General features: G+C 44.0%; 1 protein-coding gene across 9 annotated transcripts in view; it reads left to right on the forward strand.

Moving 5' to 3' along the window:
• DTNA (dystrobrevin alpha) overlaps positions 1-17,685 on the forward strand; it is a 567,561-nt gene that overhangs the window by 234,099 nt on the left and 315,777 nt on the right. The window contains exon 1 of one of the 9 annotated variants that reach the window (XM_030214037.1): positions 2,017-2,117. The exons of 6 other annotated variants lie outside the window; for them this stretch is intronic. In XM_030214037.1, the coding sequence (XP_030069897.1) occupies positions 2,110-2,117 (8 nt within the window). In that variant the 5' untranslated portion in view covers positions 2,017-2,109. Of the gene's footprint in view, positions 1-2,016; positions 2,118-2,961; positions 3,069-3,129; positions 3,150-17,685 lie in introns of those variants that run through there. 2 more of the 9 variants (XM_030214011.1, XM_030214055.1) reach the window with 2 other exon arrangements.

The following is a 17,685-nucleotide window of genomic DNA, read 5'->3' on the forward strand; positions in this document are numbered from 1 at the left end:
GCTTCATTTATAGAATCCAGTCCTGGCTGTGTTTGCAAACTCTTCCCAAACTCCTCCCCTACGATCATGTTGAGCTGCATACTTTTACACCGGACACAGTTTTATAACTTGTCACTTACATGTATGTGGCTGCGTAGGTGCAAAAATTACTTTATAAACTTACCCCCATAGGCACCTGTGTTGCCTGTGTTAAAATAGGCACCATTTTGTACTTTTCGTCTTGCATTCCTGTTATAAAAGCAGACCTTTTAGCACTTTGGGCCTTTTGTGGAGTAAGAATCATCATAAAGACCTGCAGGGGCATAACCAGAACTTGCTTTGCTTTTTTTTATTGGGGGGGGGGGGGGAGACACAGGGGTGCCAAGCATTTTCACTCAGTCCCCCTGCCGAATCATACCTTTGCTGGTGGGGATGCTCAAGCCCCTCCAGTCGGAGATTCTCTGCCGGAGTTCCGGACCGTGCTGCAGAAGCAGCGAGAGAGCTGGCAGAATGCTCCCACCTTCAATGCTGGGCTGGCTCTTCTGCATGTGCTCAGTTCAAGCATGCATGGAAGTGCTGGCATCAGGAGCACGGGCAAGGGCTTATCCATGAATCTTTTTTTTTTTTTTTAGCTGGCAGGGCTTGAGCATTCCTGCCAGCCCATGAATCTGGTGCTGCAGTTTTTGAAGGGGGCCTGCTGAGCCCAAACTTGTGAGGGGAAGGCCTAGATCCCCAAGGGTCCCCTGTGGCTAGGCCATTTTGTGCCTAGCTTGGTTGCCACCAGGGGTGGAACATCCCCTCCTCCAGTGGCATCACCCCACTGCCCGCCACCGTCGCCCTGCAAGCCGTAAGGGGGGATGCACTGAGCAGTCAAATGGCTGTCAGCGCTGCAGATCCACTGCCCTGGAATAGGAAGTTGATGTCAAGAGAGGGGGCAGGGGACTGGCAGAACCGACAGCTGCGTGATTGCTCAGTGTACCCAGTTTACTGCCTTCACCTGGGGCAGACTGCACCCATCGCCCCCACCCTATGCCAATGACTCTGCAACAGACCCTTTTCTATACTGGTGTAATTACTACAGGTTTTATAGCCAGAGCCTTTTCCCTGCTCTGCCCTCCCTCCCTCCCTCAAGTGCTGCAAGATGATCATCTTAACGATCCTTGTTTTTGATCTGATTTCAAATTGTAATAGCGGGAGGGGTGTAAGGATCCAGTCATCCAGGCTGCAGTTAATTTTAGAAACGGCACATGCTAAGTGATAAGAGTAAAGCATCCTCTCCCTAGTGCTGTCCGAAGCTAGTGGAACTACTTCCACCTATTATTTTTGTCCCTATAAAAATAAATGAATGCCTAATACATTTCAGTGCAGTTTTTGAGTGTGGGAAAGAAGTAGAAAAGGTTATTGAACTTTTTTTTTTTTTGTATGTGTGCTGTACAGACCAATTTAAGCGCATCTCTTCTGACAGCTGCATGCTTTCCATGGAATAATTGTGGCGGGGGGGGGGGGGGGGGGGGGGGGTTGATGTGGAATTCACATAACTCCCTTCAGAAACATTGCCTCTAGGTATAGGTTGCTTCCTGGCTCTGCAGGATTTGCTTGGTATTCAAGGGCTGAACTGTGGCTTAAACTCCAATCCAGGAAGCTTCCATATTTAACCCTTCTCCGGGGCATTGGGGCATTAGCCTTTGAAAATCTGCTTGTGGCTGGACAACCTTGTACGTGCATTTGGGTGAATGGAAAACGGTGGGAGCCAGTAGTTTTATACTGCGGTTTTCCCCATTTTGCTCTTAATGATCTTTTTTTTTTTTTCCCCTTTCTGTTCATCTTGCAGGGGGACAGGTAAAAAGACAGCTGTGTGAGTGCACTTTAGGTATCTGGGAGAGAGGCAGAGAGAGAGGAGGAGGTGGGGAGAGAGAAAGGGGAGTGTATGTGCAAGCCTGGGATTGGTGAGCTCTGCAAACTGCCGGCAGGACTCCAGAGGAATGTGAAACCAAATCAGTTCCAAGTTAAAGATAGAGGCTGAGGACAGGCATCTCGAGGCACTTTCTAAATCCATCTCTGCCCGAGCTGGTGCGTTGTTTTTGCTCAGTCCGGATACAGGCGTTTGAAGTGCTGAAGGGGGGGGGGATCATGGTGGGGTAAGTTTATTTTGTGAACTTGGGGAGTGGGAGGAGAGTTGGAGCTTTTTTAGTGCATTTCGTGAAATAAGGAAACTTGCCTCTGGTGATCACAGAGCAGTTCGCTTTGGCTTGGGGAGCTGTGGTCTGAATCTTACTGTACAAGTTTTAGCGTTGCCAAGGTGTTGGCACTAGGCTAGATTTTATCGTTTCTTCCTGCATTGCTTTTGTCTCACTTTTTAAAAATGTGTTTCTTTTAATCTGGGTTTTTTTTTTTTTTAATGTGTGTGTGTGTGTATGTGTTGTTTTAAGATCGGGCTGTGGGATTTGCTGGAAAAGCTCTAGTAACTGTCTTCAAAGAGTTGAAACCACTTCTGTAGTCTTGGTAGAGCAGGGGGTAATTATTGCGGTTTGCAGAAGTTTATTTTAATCGTGAGTGCAGCTGTTAGAAAAGAGAGAGATCTCCAGGGCTTTAACTGTATCCCGTTGCTAATGAGTTACATTTTAAGAGAAAAAAACACTTTATTCATAAGCTGTTTCCCCTCCCATCATACTTTTGTTTTCACATAACGTACGACAGATAATCTCATTCCTTTCCTGTTTACTGTGAATACATAACTTGATTTTTCTTATGTCCAAGCAGGCGACTCGTTTTTTTTTTTTGTTTTTTTTTTTAGAGTTGTAGGTGTTTTATATAGAGAGGTACTGGGGGGGTGGTGAGGACACTGTGGTGGTGTTTTGTTTTCTTCTGTGTGTTCCCCCCCCCCCCCCTTATTTCTTTGGAGATGGGCGACTTGGAAGTGTGTGTGTGTGTGTGTGATAGATTTACTGGTGTAAGCTATTTTAGTTCTTGTGCTGTACTTGAAGAATTTATGGCATGGTTTTGATGAAAGCTGTTTTCTGCCCGAGAAGCATACTTTTGGTTTATAACGGCGGAGCCAGAGAAGAGAGCGAGAAAGCTGAGAAGGGGAAGTAGGAGGGTGTCTTCTGTGTTATCCACAGATCGACTTCAGAGTGATTTCACACCACCGGGAATTTATAATCAGAAGAAAGGTAATTGAGTGCTTCCACTGGCATTGTTCTACATTTCTAATTGTGAGTCAGAGACAGGTCCTTAAGTTGATCCCCTCTTTTTTTTAATTTTTTTTTTATTTCCTACCCCTCAGAAAATATCTCGGGAGACATTAGGGGTAGATAGTGACTGCATTAAGGGGCCCTTTTACTAAGCTGTGTTAAGCGTCTATGCGTGCCAAAATGGAATTACCGCGTGGCTCTTGCGGTAAATTCATTTTTGGCGCGCGGCTGAAAAATAATTTGTATTTTCGGACGTGTGCAGGTCATTACCGCCCGGTTACTGCGTGAGACTTTACCACTAGGTCAGCGGCTGGCGGTAAGGTCACAGACCCAAAATGGACGCGCGGCAAAAAAGTTAGGGGTCTTTTTACTAAGGTGCGCTGAAAAATGGGTCGGTGCACACCCAAAACCCGCACCTACACTACCGCAAGCCATTTTTCAGCACACCTTAGTAAAAAGACCCCTAACTTTTTTTTATAGGTGTGAATTGCTGTTCTTAAGATCTATGTTCTCAGGCTCCACTGATTCTGTTCTCTCTGCTCCATTTGTATGAAGTCACCTTTCCACTTCAATGTGCTGTCCCGAAATGTAGGAACTGCTGAATGAGGTGCAACCACCAGGAGTACCTAAATCATGAGAATTTAGGGTTTTTCTGCATCTGACTGAGTTTAGTCCAAAAGCATTTTGGCTTTTTGCACAGGCAGACATGTTCTGTGTATATTATCAGTGGATTTCTCTTAAAGAATATTCCTGAAAATGTGATAGTTGCACTGTCCTCAGCCCATGTGCGCTGAGTGGAGGGCATGGCAATAGATTCTCTTGAGGTGTATTTGCTTTCTGCATAAACAAGAAGGTACAGGTCGAAAAGTTAGAAAATATAAAGAAATATGGGGAAACAATGTAATCACCCTACATAGGGGGGATATAAAGGTATAAGCACATCACACCTAGATAATGATGGGAAAGATTAGATAGGACATACCAGGATTTGGAGAGGGAAAATGTAGTTATTTGAAATAAATTGCCAAGAAACCCTGATGAGGTATGTACCAGCACTGAGTTATGTAAATGAATACATGATGGGAGCGGAAATCCTGAGGTACGAATTTGTTTGCTCAAATGCATTTCCTTAAACAGCAGGAACCCTCACCCTCAGTAAATGCACAGACTGTAGAGACCTGGAGGAACAAGGATGACCTTTCCAGTGCATTTATTCTGAATACTTAGTCACACCCTTTCTTCACATTAAAATCCTCCCTCCTCATGCCAGATGCGCTTTGGCAGTGATATTATTTCAGATTCCTTCAGGAACAAGAGATGAGATGCCTGGTCTCTGGTACAAGCTGATAAACTACTGAAATGATTTAGTTGGGTTTCTAAAATTGTAGAGGTCGGGTAACAGGATGAAATGACAGGATAAAACGAATCAGAGAAAAATTTTCTTCATTCAGTGTGTAATTAAACTCTGGAATTCATTGCCAGAGAATGTGGTAAAGGCAGTTAGCTTGGCAGGGTTTAAAGAAGGTTTGAGCGGCCTCCTAAAGGAAAAGTCCGTAGACCATTATTAAAATGGACTTGGGGAAAATCCACTGCTTATTTCTGGGATAAGCATCATAAAATGTTTTGTACTTTTTCAGGATCTTGCCAGGTAATTGTGACCTAGATTGGCCACTGTTTGAAATAGGATGCTGGACTTGATGGACCTTTGGTCTGTCCCAGTATGGCACTACTTAAGTACTATGATTGAAATTCCAAATTAATACCTTTACAGCCTTTAGCTGTATTAACACTCTTGTCTCTGCCTACTCCCCAATATCCAAGCCAGTGTCAGAAGTAGTAGGAAAAGGCCACAACTTTGTCTTCAAAATTATGCCAGTGAAACAGTGGTCGAAGGAATCACTTTTCCGGCTGTCCCTTAAGAAGAATGTGACCTGCTTCTCTCAGATGTGCCAGAGCATCCTAGCTCTTGTCACTGTGTCTGGAGTGGCTTTTATGAAAAGATGGCATTGTAAATGTTTTCACCCATGAAATAACAAGGCATGGGAGAAAACCTACATATTTATATACAGTTCCATCTTCTGCCAGGTAATGGACAATGGCCAATCCCATCTGGCCACAAAATAATAGGACAAAGAGGATGAGATGGAAACAAAACAAATAAAACTTTATTTGAACTTGCTTCAAACAGATCCAAAAATCTGATTGTGTTTAAAAGCTGAGCAATCATCAGGGACTAATAGGAATGTTACAATGTCAATATATTCACTGTGTCAGCTTCTACACATTATAAATAAATCCAGCCAGGTGCCTTTGAATAGAAATAACTAACTGGTTGGCGCACGATTATCACATGAGCTCTGTCTGCCTACTAAATGGGTGGTGGCAAGTGCTCACGCAGTAATTTTTTTTTTTTTCTGAGGACAAGTAGGCCATAATTCTCACGATTTTGCATTGCCCGGTCCAGAGCTTTTGTGAAGCGCAAAGTCTTCAGTCCACACATTCACATCTCATTGCTGTCTTGAGCAGGATACCCAACGCGACAATCTGTTCGGGCAGACAGTGTTGCAGAATCTGTTTCGGGTCTAGAATCCAACTCCAAACCCCTAGGCCCATTTTATTGTGTTCCAGGCTGCACTTTCACTCAGCTTGTATATAGTTTCAGGTTAACTTGAATACTGTCCTCGCTGTTGCGAGGCCCAGTTGACCAATTGTTGTTTTTAGTGAGCCTGGATGCTAGGGATACCCTAACTGTAAGAATTATGGCCTGCTTAAGCGAAGATACTTAAGCAGGTATTCTCCAAGGACAGCAGGCCTTATATTCTCACAAACCCTCCCATCTCCCCTTGCAGTTGTCCTACTTTTTCTTTTATGCTGTAGTATTTAACTGCAGTAACTACGCTCTTGGGGTGGGAAGGCACTCGCGAATGCGCAGTGAAGCGTGCCTCGCACTCCACCAAAGCTGTTTTGAAGCTTGTTAAAAGCTCCGGACTGGGCAATGCGGTATCACGTTATCCAATTGTTAGAATATAAGGCCTGCTGTCCTCGGAGAATACCTGCTACAGGTGAGTATCTTCGCTTAATGGCTGCTTGCTAATGGAAACATTAATACAAAAAATAGAAAATTGGCCTTTTTACTGCTGTGGGGAAAATGGCCTTAGCGCTCAGGAAAAACCTGCGGAAGGGAATGCTAAGGCCACTTTTTGCTACAGTTTTGTAAAGGGGCCCCTAGGTGAACTGCAGCCTGAAAAGTATGTGTCTGTTTCTGTTTAGCAGAGGAAATATACATCTACTTGGAAAATCTTTGAGGTATATGTAAGTGTCTGCTAACTATTCGTTTGGGCCTAGAGTTTGGAGGTGTGATGGGTTGGGGAGCAATTGTGTTTATCTGTTATTGAAAACCAGCTCAAAATTGCAAATCAGGATTCTTTTTGTTGGGGGGGTAGGGGTTAGCTTTGCTCTTTACTTGTCTTTCTCTGGATGTCCACTTTTGTAAAATCTGTCATTTTTGCATGTGAGGGTGGTGTCATTTATATGACTAGATTGCAGAATTACCATGTACATTTGTAAGTACTGTCACGTACACGTGCAAAAACCCCAAGTGCTGCTGTTTTTTGGAATGTGTTCCTTCGTAAAAATGCCTCTTCCAAAAGGCTCTGCGTTCAGCAGGCTAAATATCCAACTGTAATGTAAAATCAGGCTTCATGTGCCCCTGCCTAAGAATAGTGAGGGAGTGAACCTGCAGCTCAGTCACTTTTGCCTATTCATACAATGGCTGTTCAGGGCTGTAGTGTGGTTTCTTCAGTTCCACACAGGTGCTCTTCCTGTGATGTCTCTTTCTCTCTGTCTCCTGATTTCTTACTAGATCTGGTCTCTCTTTCAACAGCTCTCACTCTCTCTCTCTCCCCAGGCCTGGGCTTCTCTCTGCAGCTGGCTCTTTCACTAGTTCTGGTTCCTTGGCTCCTGTAGTTCCTTTGTGACTCACCAGCACAGGCTCTGACAGCTGCTTCTGTGTGATTCCCTGGTTCCTGTCACCCTCTCTGGAGGGCTCTTGGATTGTCTGGGTCTTCACAGCTGCTTTTGGGCATGGCACAGCTTCCTGTTGCTTCCTGGTGTTTCAGCCTTCCTTTATCTCCTCTGTCTCTTCTCCTTCCCTCCACAGGCTACTTTCACAGGTTTCTCTCCTCCTCAGCATCAGAAATCCACGGACTTTCTCATTTCTTTTCTTCTGTGGGTCTGCTTGAACAGGACCCTCTTCTCTTCATCCCTTCCTGTGGGGACCGATTCTCCATTTCCACTGCAGGGCTAGTTGTGGGGGAAGGGGAAACTTTTCTTCCTTGTCTTGTTTTTTTTTTTTTTTTTTTGCCAGGGTGTTTGTGTTTGCCAGATCTTTGTCTTCCTGGACAGGTCCGGTTCTCTCTTCTCTTGCAGCAGTGACGTTCACCCCACTGTCATGGCAGTGGTGGCCTCAAGAGTGTTACAGTAGTTCTAACTAACTAACTAACATTTCTAAAGAGCTACTAGGGTTACGCAGCGCTGTACAGTTTAAACATAGAAAGATAGTCCCTGCTCAAAGAGCTTACAATCTAAAAGACAAGAGAACAATCTAAAGACAAGTGAACAATCTAGAGGACGAGTGAACAGTTAATCTGATAGGGTGGATAGATTGGGGCATTCTATATTTCTCAAGCGGTTAGGCGCCGAAGGCAGCATTGAAGAGGTGGTTTTAAGCAGAGATTTGAAGATGGGTAGGGAGGGGGTATGGCGTATGGGTAAAGGAAGATTGTTCCAGGCATAGGGTGAGGCAAGGCAGAATGAGCGGAGCCTGGAGTTGGCAGTGGTGGAGAAGGGTACTGAGAGAAGGGCTTTGTCCTGTGAGCGGAGGTTACGGGCGGGAACATAGGGGGAGATGATGGTGGAGAGGTAGTGAGGAGCCGCAGACACTGCTGTTGCTCCTGCTTTGGTCCAACAATTCAGACAGCTTCTTTGTTGCAGCTGTACTTTGTGGCCCTACAGTGGTTGTTTGCTGCAACTCTTCTGACTTGGTTCCTTGGAGCTCCCAAAGTTTCTCAGCATTGCCCCGGCTCCTTCACCATCTGGTGGCAGCAGTATCCCGACTCCCCTTCAGCCACTGCTTGTGGTTCAGCACCTCACTGCTTTCCACGGCAGTCTCCCACTGCTCTCCTTCACCGCCATGGTTTTTCTCTGAACTGTCACCTCATAGCCACTGATGACAGTGAACTGCATGAGCTGCAAAAGCAAGGTTGTCTAGCCTGTCGTGGTATAAAGCTAGGTTTGATCTGCCCAGAACAAAAGGAAGCCACCGAGTCAATAGAGGCGGTGAAAGCGGGTGGGCACGGACCAAAACGAGGGCTCGGAAGCTGTCCGATGACCGGAGAAGCTGGCTGATAAAAGCTAAGGTCGGCCCACCCGCCTAACCCATAAATGGGAAGGGGGAAAATGGGAGGGAGGAAGGGAAGGGGGGGGAGAAGAGGTGGGGAGAAAACATGAAAAAAACTTGTTGGTGATAGTTCACAATTAATCTAAACCAATGTTTGTTGAAAGCAGTGAAATACTGTATTTGAAGTTTTATGGATGTAAACAATTGTTGAAACATAAAACTGGGTTTGATTTCTGGCAGTCATAGTCTTAGTAATTCAGGAAGTAGGAAAGGGATGTTAGGTAACCAATCCAAACAGGACTTCAGAGGTTAATGAAGAAAGAAATGTTTATTGCCACAAAAAAGGTTCAATGGACTCTGCCACAGAAAGGTTCAATGGACTCGACATGGTCCTGTGTGTCGGCAGTAATATGCCTGCTTCAAGAGTCAGTCTCTTATGGACCAAAATCTTTGTGCGCCCAAGAGAGGTAAAGGTGGAACAAAGTCACTATTGCTTAAGATTCTGCAACCAGAATGTGAAACGCCAACAAGTCCCACTCATTTTTTGTGGACCTCCTGAAAACACGATGGGACTTGCTGTGCCCTGAGGACTAGGTTGAGAAACCCTGCCTTAGGGCACTCCCCTTGCACCAGCTCTGGGTTCATTCCAGCCAAAAAAGCAAAACCTTAAGTCATCAGACTAATGTGTGCACTGTGAAGCAGAGGAGGGAAGAGGAGGACTTGTTAATGTATTCTTTTTTTGACTACAGAAGAAAGCTGTGATGTTGAAGAGAGTTGTGATGAAAGCTGACTGTGATTAAAATGGTTTGGGAACAGCAGAAGGAACTATCATCGTCGTGAAACTTGTGCTGTTTTTAGGGACGAATTGCCGATACAGCATAATAACTTTTTCAGCTTTTCATGGATCCTATTGAAATAAGTAGACATGGAAAAATTTGACTTGGATTGCATGTCGCTAATGTCAAGTTATCATTTAATTTGCAATAATTATTTAAGTGATATGTCCAGTGTGAAGAGTATTTTATGACTTCCCCCTGAGAGTTCAGTGGATGCATAAAATAGTGCATATGTACTTTCTGCTGTGCAGCTCCTGGCGAACCTTCAAAATGAAAATAAATGAATAATTCAGTTTTGTGAATTGCTCCAAGAAATTTATGGATTTGGATTTTTGTGTTATCACACAGATTTTCTGGGTTAATTTATGTACATATGCGTGTATTTTCAAAAGTATGCTACTCACTTTTACTCCCTGGAACACCTCTCCACTGTTCAGGTAGAGCCACTGATTTCTGTGCATAAAAGACCGCTAGAATGCCTGTTCTCTGTTCAGATAGACCCACTGATTTCTTTTCACAAAAGAGTGCTTAAAGGGGTGTTTAGGAGGTAATTCTAGAACTGTGAGCCTGTATTTAGGGGCCCCGAGGGCACCTGATAGACACCTATTCTATAAGAAAAGGTAGGCACCTACTTTCCTTAACATAATACTAGTCTAACAGCATATATGCTTAAGTACAACCATGCCAGCCACAGAGCTGGTGTAGGTATGTGCTCTCAGTTGCGGGAGATATGCATTACATATCGACGAATGCAATCCACCCATGCTTCGTCCAGGCTGCACCCACAAGTACACCCAATTTGCAGATACACACTATTGAAGACACACATGTATTTACAGAATAATGTGTATGCGCAAATCTGGTGTATACACACTTTGTGCACACTGTGGGGACAATTCTGAAAAGGTTAGCAAAATTTGGGTGCCGGGATGATGCGTGCTAAGTGCAAATTGTATGATAGTTGTGCATACCACCGCTGTTATAGAATAACATAAGTCTGCATTTACGTGCCTAACTTTACCCTGAGCTCTTAAGCTGGAGTCTACATTTACGTGCATAACTTTACGCTGAGCTCTTAAGCTAGAGTCTACATTTACGTGCCTAACTTTACGCTGAGCTCTTAAGCTAGAGTCTACATTTACTTGCCTAACTTTACGCTGAGCTCTTAAGCTAGAGTCTACATTTACGTGCCTAACTTTACGCTGAGCTCTTAAGCTAGAGTCTACATTTACGTGCCTAACTTTAGGGGTGAGTTCTTAACTTACAGCCAGATGCACTAACTCCACGGAAAGAGCCCTTTTCTTACCGATCCCTTAGCAAATCAGAAAAAAGGGGCATGCATGAAGGAAATCGCATGCAAATGAGCTACTTGATGTTAGCTCATTTGCACGCGATTTCTTTCCTAAGGAGGGGAAGCCAGTCGGCTACCTGAGCATGCAGGATGTCAGGAGTTAGAAACAGATCATCAGTGAAGGCTCTGGAGTCGACCGGCGCTGAAGAAGACTTCGGCTGGCAGGGGTTGGGAACCCCCGCCAACAAAGGTACCAGGCGGAGGTGACGGCGGGGGGGGGGGGGGTCGGCGGCTGGGGAAAGCGGGCTAAACAGTGCTCCCCCCCCCCACCTCGGGCTCTGGACCCCTCTCCCGCCGAGGTCTGGCTACGCCCCTGATGCTAATTGTGTAGATGCCTATATGCATCACTTAAAATAGCCGGCAACACGACTATTGTTTTTCAGCGTACTCACAAAACAGAGGATAACCACAGAATTTTACAGCCAGGCTCTTGCTTTAGACTTTCCTGTTGTTAAGTACTACGCTATAACATCAGAGATTCATCAAGACCTCTGAGGCAGGCCTTCGGGCTGAAACACGGCCGTGTCGGGTCGTATTTTAGGCATTCCCAATAAAGACTTCTTTGTTATGCTTCTTGGATCCACCACACTGTTTTCTTTCTACTGCTCACGCTTCGTGATTGTTGTTCCTCCTTTGTGGTTGTTTAACAGACGTGTGATGCCAATTAATCTTTATGTTTACCTAATGGCTATGGATGCTTCCTGTCTGCTGAAATCAAAGAAAAGATACATTTCCTCTATCTAGAGACTGTGTAAGTGGTAAGAGGATGCTTTCAACTGTCTGGACCATAACTTGCCTTGCAGATTAAGAATTTAATAATACTGTGTATACTATGCTTCTCTTTCAGTGTTTTGACTGTAATTTCCTTGTGCTCCTATGAACTCAGTCAGAACCAGATCTGGGATTGGTGTCATTAGCCCATATTGGAAACTACCCTGGGGATTTTCCCCCTGTTTCAGATCCTCTCCCAGTGCAGATGGATGTAGAGAAAAAACTGGTCTTTTCCAGTGAACTCAAAAAAGGGGGGGCCATGTGACGCGACTGTTGAAGAAAAAGCATTCATAGACTTGCTTTTAAGATCTTGGCAGTGGTCCGTACAACTCATTACTCAGGTTACCAGCTTTTTAAAATCTCTTCTTTTAATGCCATACTCTACCCCTTGTGCACCGTGTTCCTCTCAACAAAACTGATTAGATATACCTTCATTCTGCGATAACTGCCTAGACACCATTCGTGTTTCCAATTTCAGTGTAACTGGACCCACATTCTGGAATTCACTACCACTTTATTTATCATTAGAGACCTCTTTTCAAGCATTTAAGAAAGGTTTCAAAATACTTTTATTCATGAATGCATTTGGAGACTGTCAGGCATATTTTCGAAAGAGAAGGGCGCCTATCTTACTACTACTACTACTACTACTAATCATTTCTATAGCGCTACTAGACTTACGCAGCGCTGTACACATTATATGCAGGTACTTTCTCTGTCCCTAGAGGGCTCACAATGTAAGTTTTGGTACCTGAGGCAATGGAAGGTTAAGTGACTTGCCCAGAGTTACAAGGAGCTGCAGTGGGAATCGAACCCAGTTCCCCAGGATCAAAGTCCGCTGCACTAACTGTTAGGCTACTCCTCCAACTCCAACACAAATCGGGAGATGGGCGTCCTCAACTGCTTCCCATCACAGGGACGACCAAAGTTCACGGGGGCGTGTCGGCACCGTAGCGAAGGCGTGACTGGAGCATGATTAAGAGGTGGGCGTCCTCAGCTGATAATGGAAAAAAGAAGTGCATCCCTGACGAGCACTTGGTCGACTTTACTTGGTCCATTTTTCCTTTATTTTCTTTATTTATTTAGATTTTGCTCACACCTTTTTCAGTAGTAGCTCAAGGTGAGTTACATTCAGGTACACTGGATATTTCTCTGTCCCAGGAGGGCTCACAATCTAAGTTTGTACCTGAGGCAATGGAGGGTTAAGTGACTTGCCCAAGATCACAAGGAGCAGCAGTGGGATTGCGACCAAGCCGTGAAAAGGTGCCCGAACTGACCAGATGACCACCGGAGGGAATCGGGGATGACCTCCCCTTACTCCCCCAGTGGTCACCAACCCCCTCCCACCCTAAAAAAAAATCTCTTAAAAAAATTTTTTTGCCAGCCTCAAATGTCATACCCAGCTCCATGACAGCAGTTTGCAGGTCCCTGGAGCAGTTTTAGTGGATGCAGTGCACTTCAGGCAGGCAGACCCAGGCCCATCCCCCCCTACCTGTTACACTTGTGGTGGTAAATGTGAGCCCTCCAAAACCCACCTGAAACCCAATGTACCCACATGTAGGTGCCCCCCTTCACCCCTTAGGGCTATGGTAGCGGTGTACAGTTGTGGGGAGTGGGTTTTGGGGGGCTCAGCACCCAAGGTAAGGGAGCTATGCACCTGGGAGCAATTTGTGAAGTCTTTAGTGCCCCCTAGGGTGCCAGATTGGTGTCCTGGCATGTGAGGGGGGCCAGTGCACTATGAATTCTGGCTCCTCACATGACCAAAGGGCTTGGATTTGGTCATTTTTGAGATGGGCGTCCTCGGTTTCCATTATGGCCGAAAACCGGGGACGACCATCTCTAAGGTCAACCTAAATATTGAGATTTGGGCATCCCCGATCGTATTATTGAAATGAAAGATGGATGCCCATCTTGTTTCGATAATATGGGTTTCCCCGCTCCTTCGCGGGGCCGTCCTGCAAGGACGCCCTTATGAAAACTTGGGCGCCCCGTTTGATTATGCCCCTCCACGTAGACCACAGGCAGAGGAAATAGTGTGACCTTTTTGAGCTGGAGTGGGAAGATGCACTACCTTTAATTCTCTCTTTTCTATTTAACTTGAAATTCAATTTTCTTTCTTGATATTATCAGTAATTTATGTATTATTGAAACCACTAAGAACGCATGACCATTGGCGACATAAAAACTTGAAACAATCGGATTCTATAGCTGCAAAAATCTACAGCATACACCTTTTCAGCAGAGAAAGCGTGCCTGAGATTTTGCCCTTTTGGCAATGGCTTTGCCTGTCACTACTTGGTCTTTAACTCCCCCTGTTCAAATAGCTGTGCTTTCAACTTCCTCTTAAAATCAAGGAATCAGCTATCCGATCCTCAGAAGCTTAGATGTGGGTCCCTCAGGGGTTGACTACTTTGTTTCTGATGTTATTTAACATATTTATGTGACCTTTGTGGCCTGAGGATTGAAAGTTAAGTATTAGTGCCTTGTAAAACCCTCAGATCTTTTTTATATTTTTCACATTAAGTACATAAGTAAGTAATGCCACACTGGGAAAAGACCAAGGGTCCATTGAGCCCAGCATCTTGTCTACGACAGCGGCCAATCCAGGCCAAGGGCACCTGGCAAGCTTCCCAAACATGCAAACATTCTATACATGTTATTCCTGGAATTGTGGATTTTTCCCAAGTCCATTTAGTCGTGGTTTGTGGACTTGTCCTTTAGGAAACTGTCTAACCCCTTTTTAAACTCTGCCAAGCTAAGCGCCTTCACCACGTTCTCTGGCAACGAATTCCAGAGTTTAATTATGCGTTGGGTGAAGAAAGATTTTCTCCGATTTCTTTTAAATTTACTACACTGTAGTTTCATCGCATGCCCCCTAGTCCTAGTATTTTTGGAAAGCGTGAACAGACGCTTCACATCCACCTGTTACACTCACTCATTATTTTATATGCCTCTATCATGTCTCCCCTCAGCTGTCTCTTCTCCAAACTGAAAAGCCCTAGCCTCCTTAGTCTTTCTTCATAGGGAAGTCGTCCCATCCCCGCTATCATTTTACTCGCCCTTTGCTGCACCTTTTCCAATTCTACTATATCTTTCTTGAGATGCAGCACCTATAGCTGAGGCCCTGAGTGGATCGGAGTGGACCTGGGAGTCACCCCGGAGAAGGCAGGATATGCAGATGAGCTGCAAGTCCTCCACAGCACCTGAAAGGCAGCTGGTGGTAGAGCTGGGCACCTCTCAGCTGAGGAAAGGCTTACCAGGGGTTAGGCCGAGGCCAGCATTCCTCCCCCTGAGGGTCGCCTGATCCTGCTATCTAAAATATATGTTTCAATGTAAAAGAGCAATTTATACAAAAGGAGTGATAGTGACTAGGGATTGTACCTGTCCTGCCACTAGACACCATGGAGATTCCTTCCTTCCTGTAAGAGCTGGGGGACTGTATGGGGATCATGGGAATGTCAGGGGGTGGTGGTTTTGTGTTGGTGATATTGGGGAGGCCCATTGACATTTGTATCTGCCTGTTCAAGCTGGCCTTTGTGTGTGCCGTGGAGCAGGTGCAAAAGAAGACATTGATTTTTTTTTTTTAACATAAATGTGGCTTCCAGTTGTAAAATGGAAATACACTAGGGTCCTTTTACTAAGCGGTAGTAAAAACTGGGTTTAACATGCATTAACACATGCCTTTCCTGCATGCTAAGCCTAGATTGGATGCAGAATTTTTTAGAGCATTTTCTTTTGTTTTAATTGCAGGTCATGGTCTAATGTTCCTGCAAAGAATTAGTGCAGGAGCACTTACTCTGTGTTATCCAGTTAGCACATGCTGCTCATAACGTGCTAGCTGGATAATAAAGGAACATCCACTCTCTGCGCATGACACGCCTCCCTCCCCCCCCCCCCATACAATATTTCTGAAAAATTGGTAATGTGTGGGTTATTGCATGGAAACAGGCAAAAACCCACAAAACACTCAATACATTTGTGCAGAAGCCTTTTTAGCATGTTCTAACCACATGTTAAAGGCTTAGAATCCTTTAGTAAAAGGACTCCAATGTCTAGTGTTTTGGCATGCCCAAACCCTCCCCTACCGCTCTCCCTTTGAGTATACATATCCAGGGAGTAATAAACGTGCAATGGCAGCTTTATAAAATAGTTATTTGCATGCATATGTGATCTCCATATATAAACAGTGCCATTTACCTGTGTGGATGCTTCTAAAATAAGGGTCATATTACTTTTAAGCCCAAAAGGTTCCACTTTGGTCTCATCAGACTACAAAACCTGCTTTGCAAATGCTCTGTGTTACATCATGAAATTTCTTCAGCAGTGGCTTCTTTCTCAATACTGTCCCAGACAGACCATGTTTGTGGAGAAATCTTAAAATTGTTGAATAATCCGCATTTTCTCCAATCTCATCTAGGGACTTCTGTAGTTATTAATTTAAAATAATCTTAGACCTCAAGTGATCACCTTCAGCATTTTCCTTTATCCATGACTTCTGAATTTGGAGAGCGGATCTGATTGAGGCAGTGTCTTGATGATGCTAAACTGTTTCCATATTACAGAAACATCCCAAGGGATGTTAAAATACTGAAATTTTCTTATACCTTTCTCCTATTCTGTACCTTTGAATAATTTTATCTCAAAGGTTTTTGTTTTTTTTTTACCAGTTTCAGGTTAAGCATCTTTAGGCTTTTGCTTCAAATTCACTTCATTTAACAGAAAAAGTTTGTTCCTTCAGATAAGCTCAGCTACTGTGATTGGACACAGGTGGGCTCTATTTAATTTATTATGAGCTTTGTTAAGGCAAGTTTTGGAAACAAAGCTAGTTTGGCTTTGCTGTGACAAAGGGTATGAAAACCTAAGCAATGAAGAACTTTTTGTTATTTTAATTATGTTTGAATATTTCTATAATTGTTCTTTCACACTGAAAGTGCAGAGTGTTTTTTTATGTCAGTGAAACAAACTCCTACTTTAATGCATTTTGAAGTGTATTTTTTAGGCAGTAGAATGTGAAAAATGTAAAAGCATGAAGACTTTTACAAGACACTGTGCTTGAGTTATGCATTCTGGCTTTTTAATGTGAAGGCAACACTAACCTATCCCAGTGGTTTTCATGACAGTCCTTAGGGTCCACCTGGCCAATCTGGTTCTCAGGGTATGACTATGTATGAGATGTATTAGCATGCACTTCCTCCACTTCATGCAGATATCTCTCATGCATGTTCATTGTGGGTAGCCTGAAACCCAACTGGGTTGAAAACCACTGGTCTGGCCCTGATTTTTTTTTTAATCTTTATAAGTTTTCAGAATAATACAAAAGTAATATATATGTTTACAAGAAGTGGTCAAGCACCATATAGTACAACCAATAAATCGCCAAATGTTTTCAAAAACTAAACTAAAAACAATAAACCAAAAACAAAGAAGCAAACCTACCATATCAGCAGGTTAACAAAAAATAAAGTAAAACAGTATATGTGCATATTTTAAAAAGGATGGATTGACCTTATAAAATTATATAAAAGTATCAATTAACATAGTTGTCTAACAATGACCATGATTTACGAAAGGACAAAATAGGACCAGACTTTATGGCAGCTATTTTCTCATAAAGTCTGTATGAACAAAGCACCACTGATTTTGAGTTGCTTCCATGTGTCCAGCTGAACGTGAGAGTTTTTCCAGCTAATCTAAAGGACATTGAATTCTTGGTTCTCATTTAGCATCTGGTCACATCACCTCTCTTCTCTATACCCATGTGTAGACATTTTTGCTGAGTAGTAAATGTCTCAGGGTATGCTCTAGAATAGCGCTCACCAATCTTTCGCAGCTGCTGAAAGTGTGCGACCCTCGGTGGGCATAGGACAGTGACATCCTAAGCAGTGTCTGCCCAGGTAACAACCCCATTTGGGGTTGCAACCCACAAGTTGGAATGCTCTGCTGCACAGCCAGGTGAAAGTTTTGTGGTATCTGGCAATGCTGAATATAGTATATATGCCAGAGCCTATTGTAAAGGTAGCTGCTGGTTTCAGGTACTAGGAATGGCCTAGAAAAAGTTTAGAATGTTATATTTTTATATTTTCCATCCACGATACATTATGTTGAAGCAAATTGGTTAGCATCTACTAAGAGACGGGACTCGGTGTGGCTCATGGATGG

This window comes from Microcaecilia unicolor, chromosome 1 (assembly GCF_901765095.1).
Source record: "Microcaecilia unicolor chromosome 1, aMicUni1.1, whole genome shotgun sequence".
NCBI classification, from domain to species: Eukaryota; Metazoa; Chordata; class Amphibia; order Gymnophiona; family Siphonopidae; genus Microcaecilia; species Microcaecilia unicolor.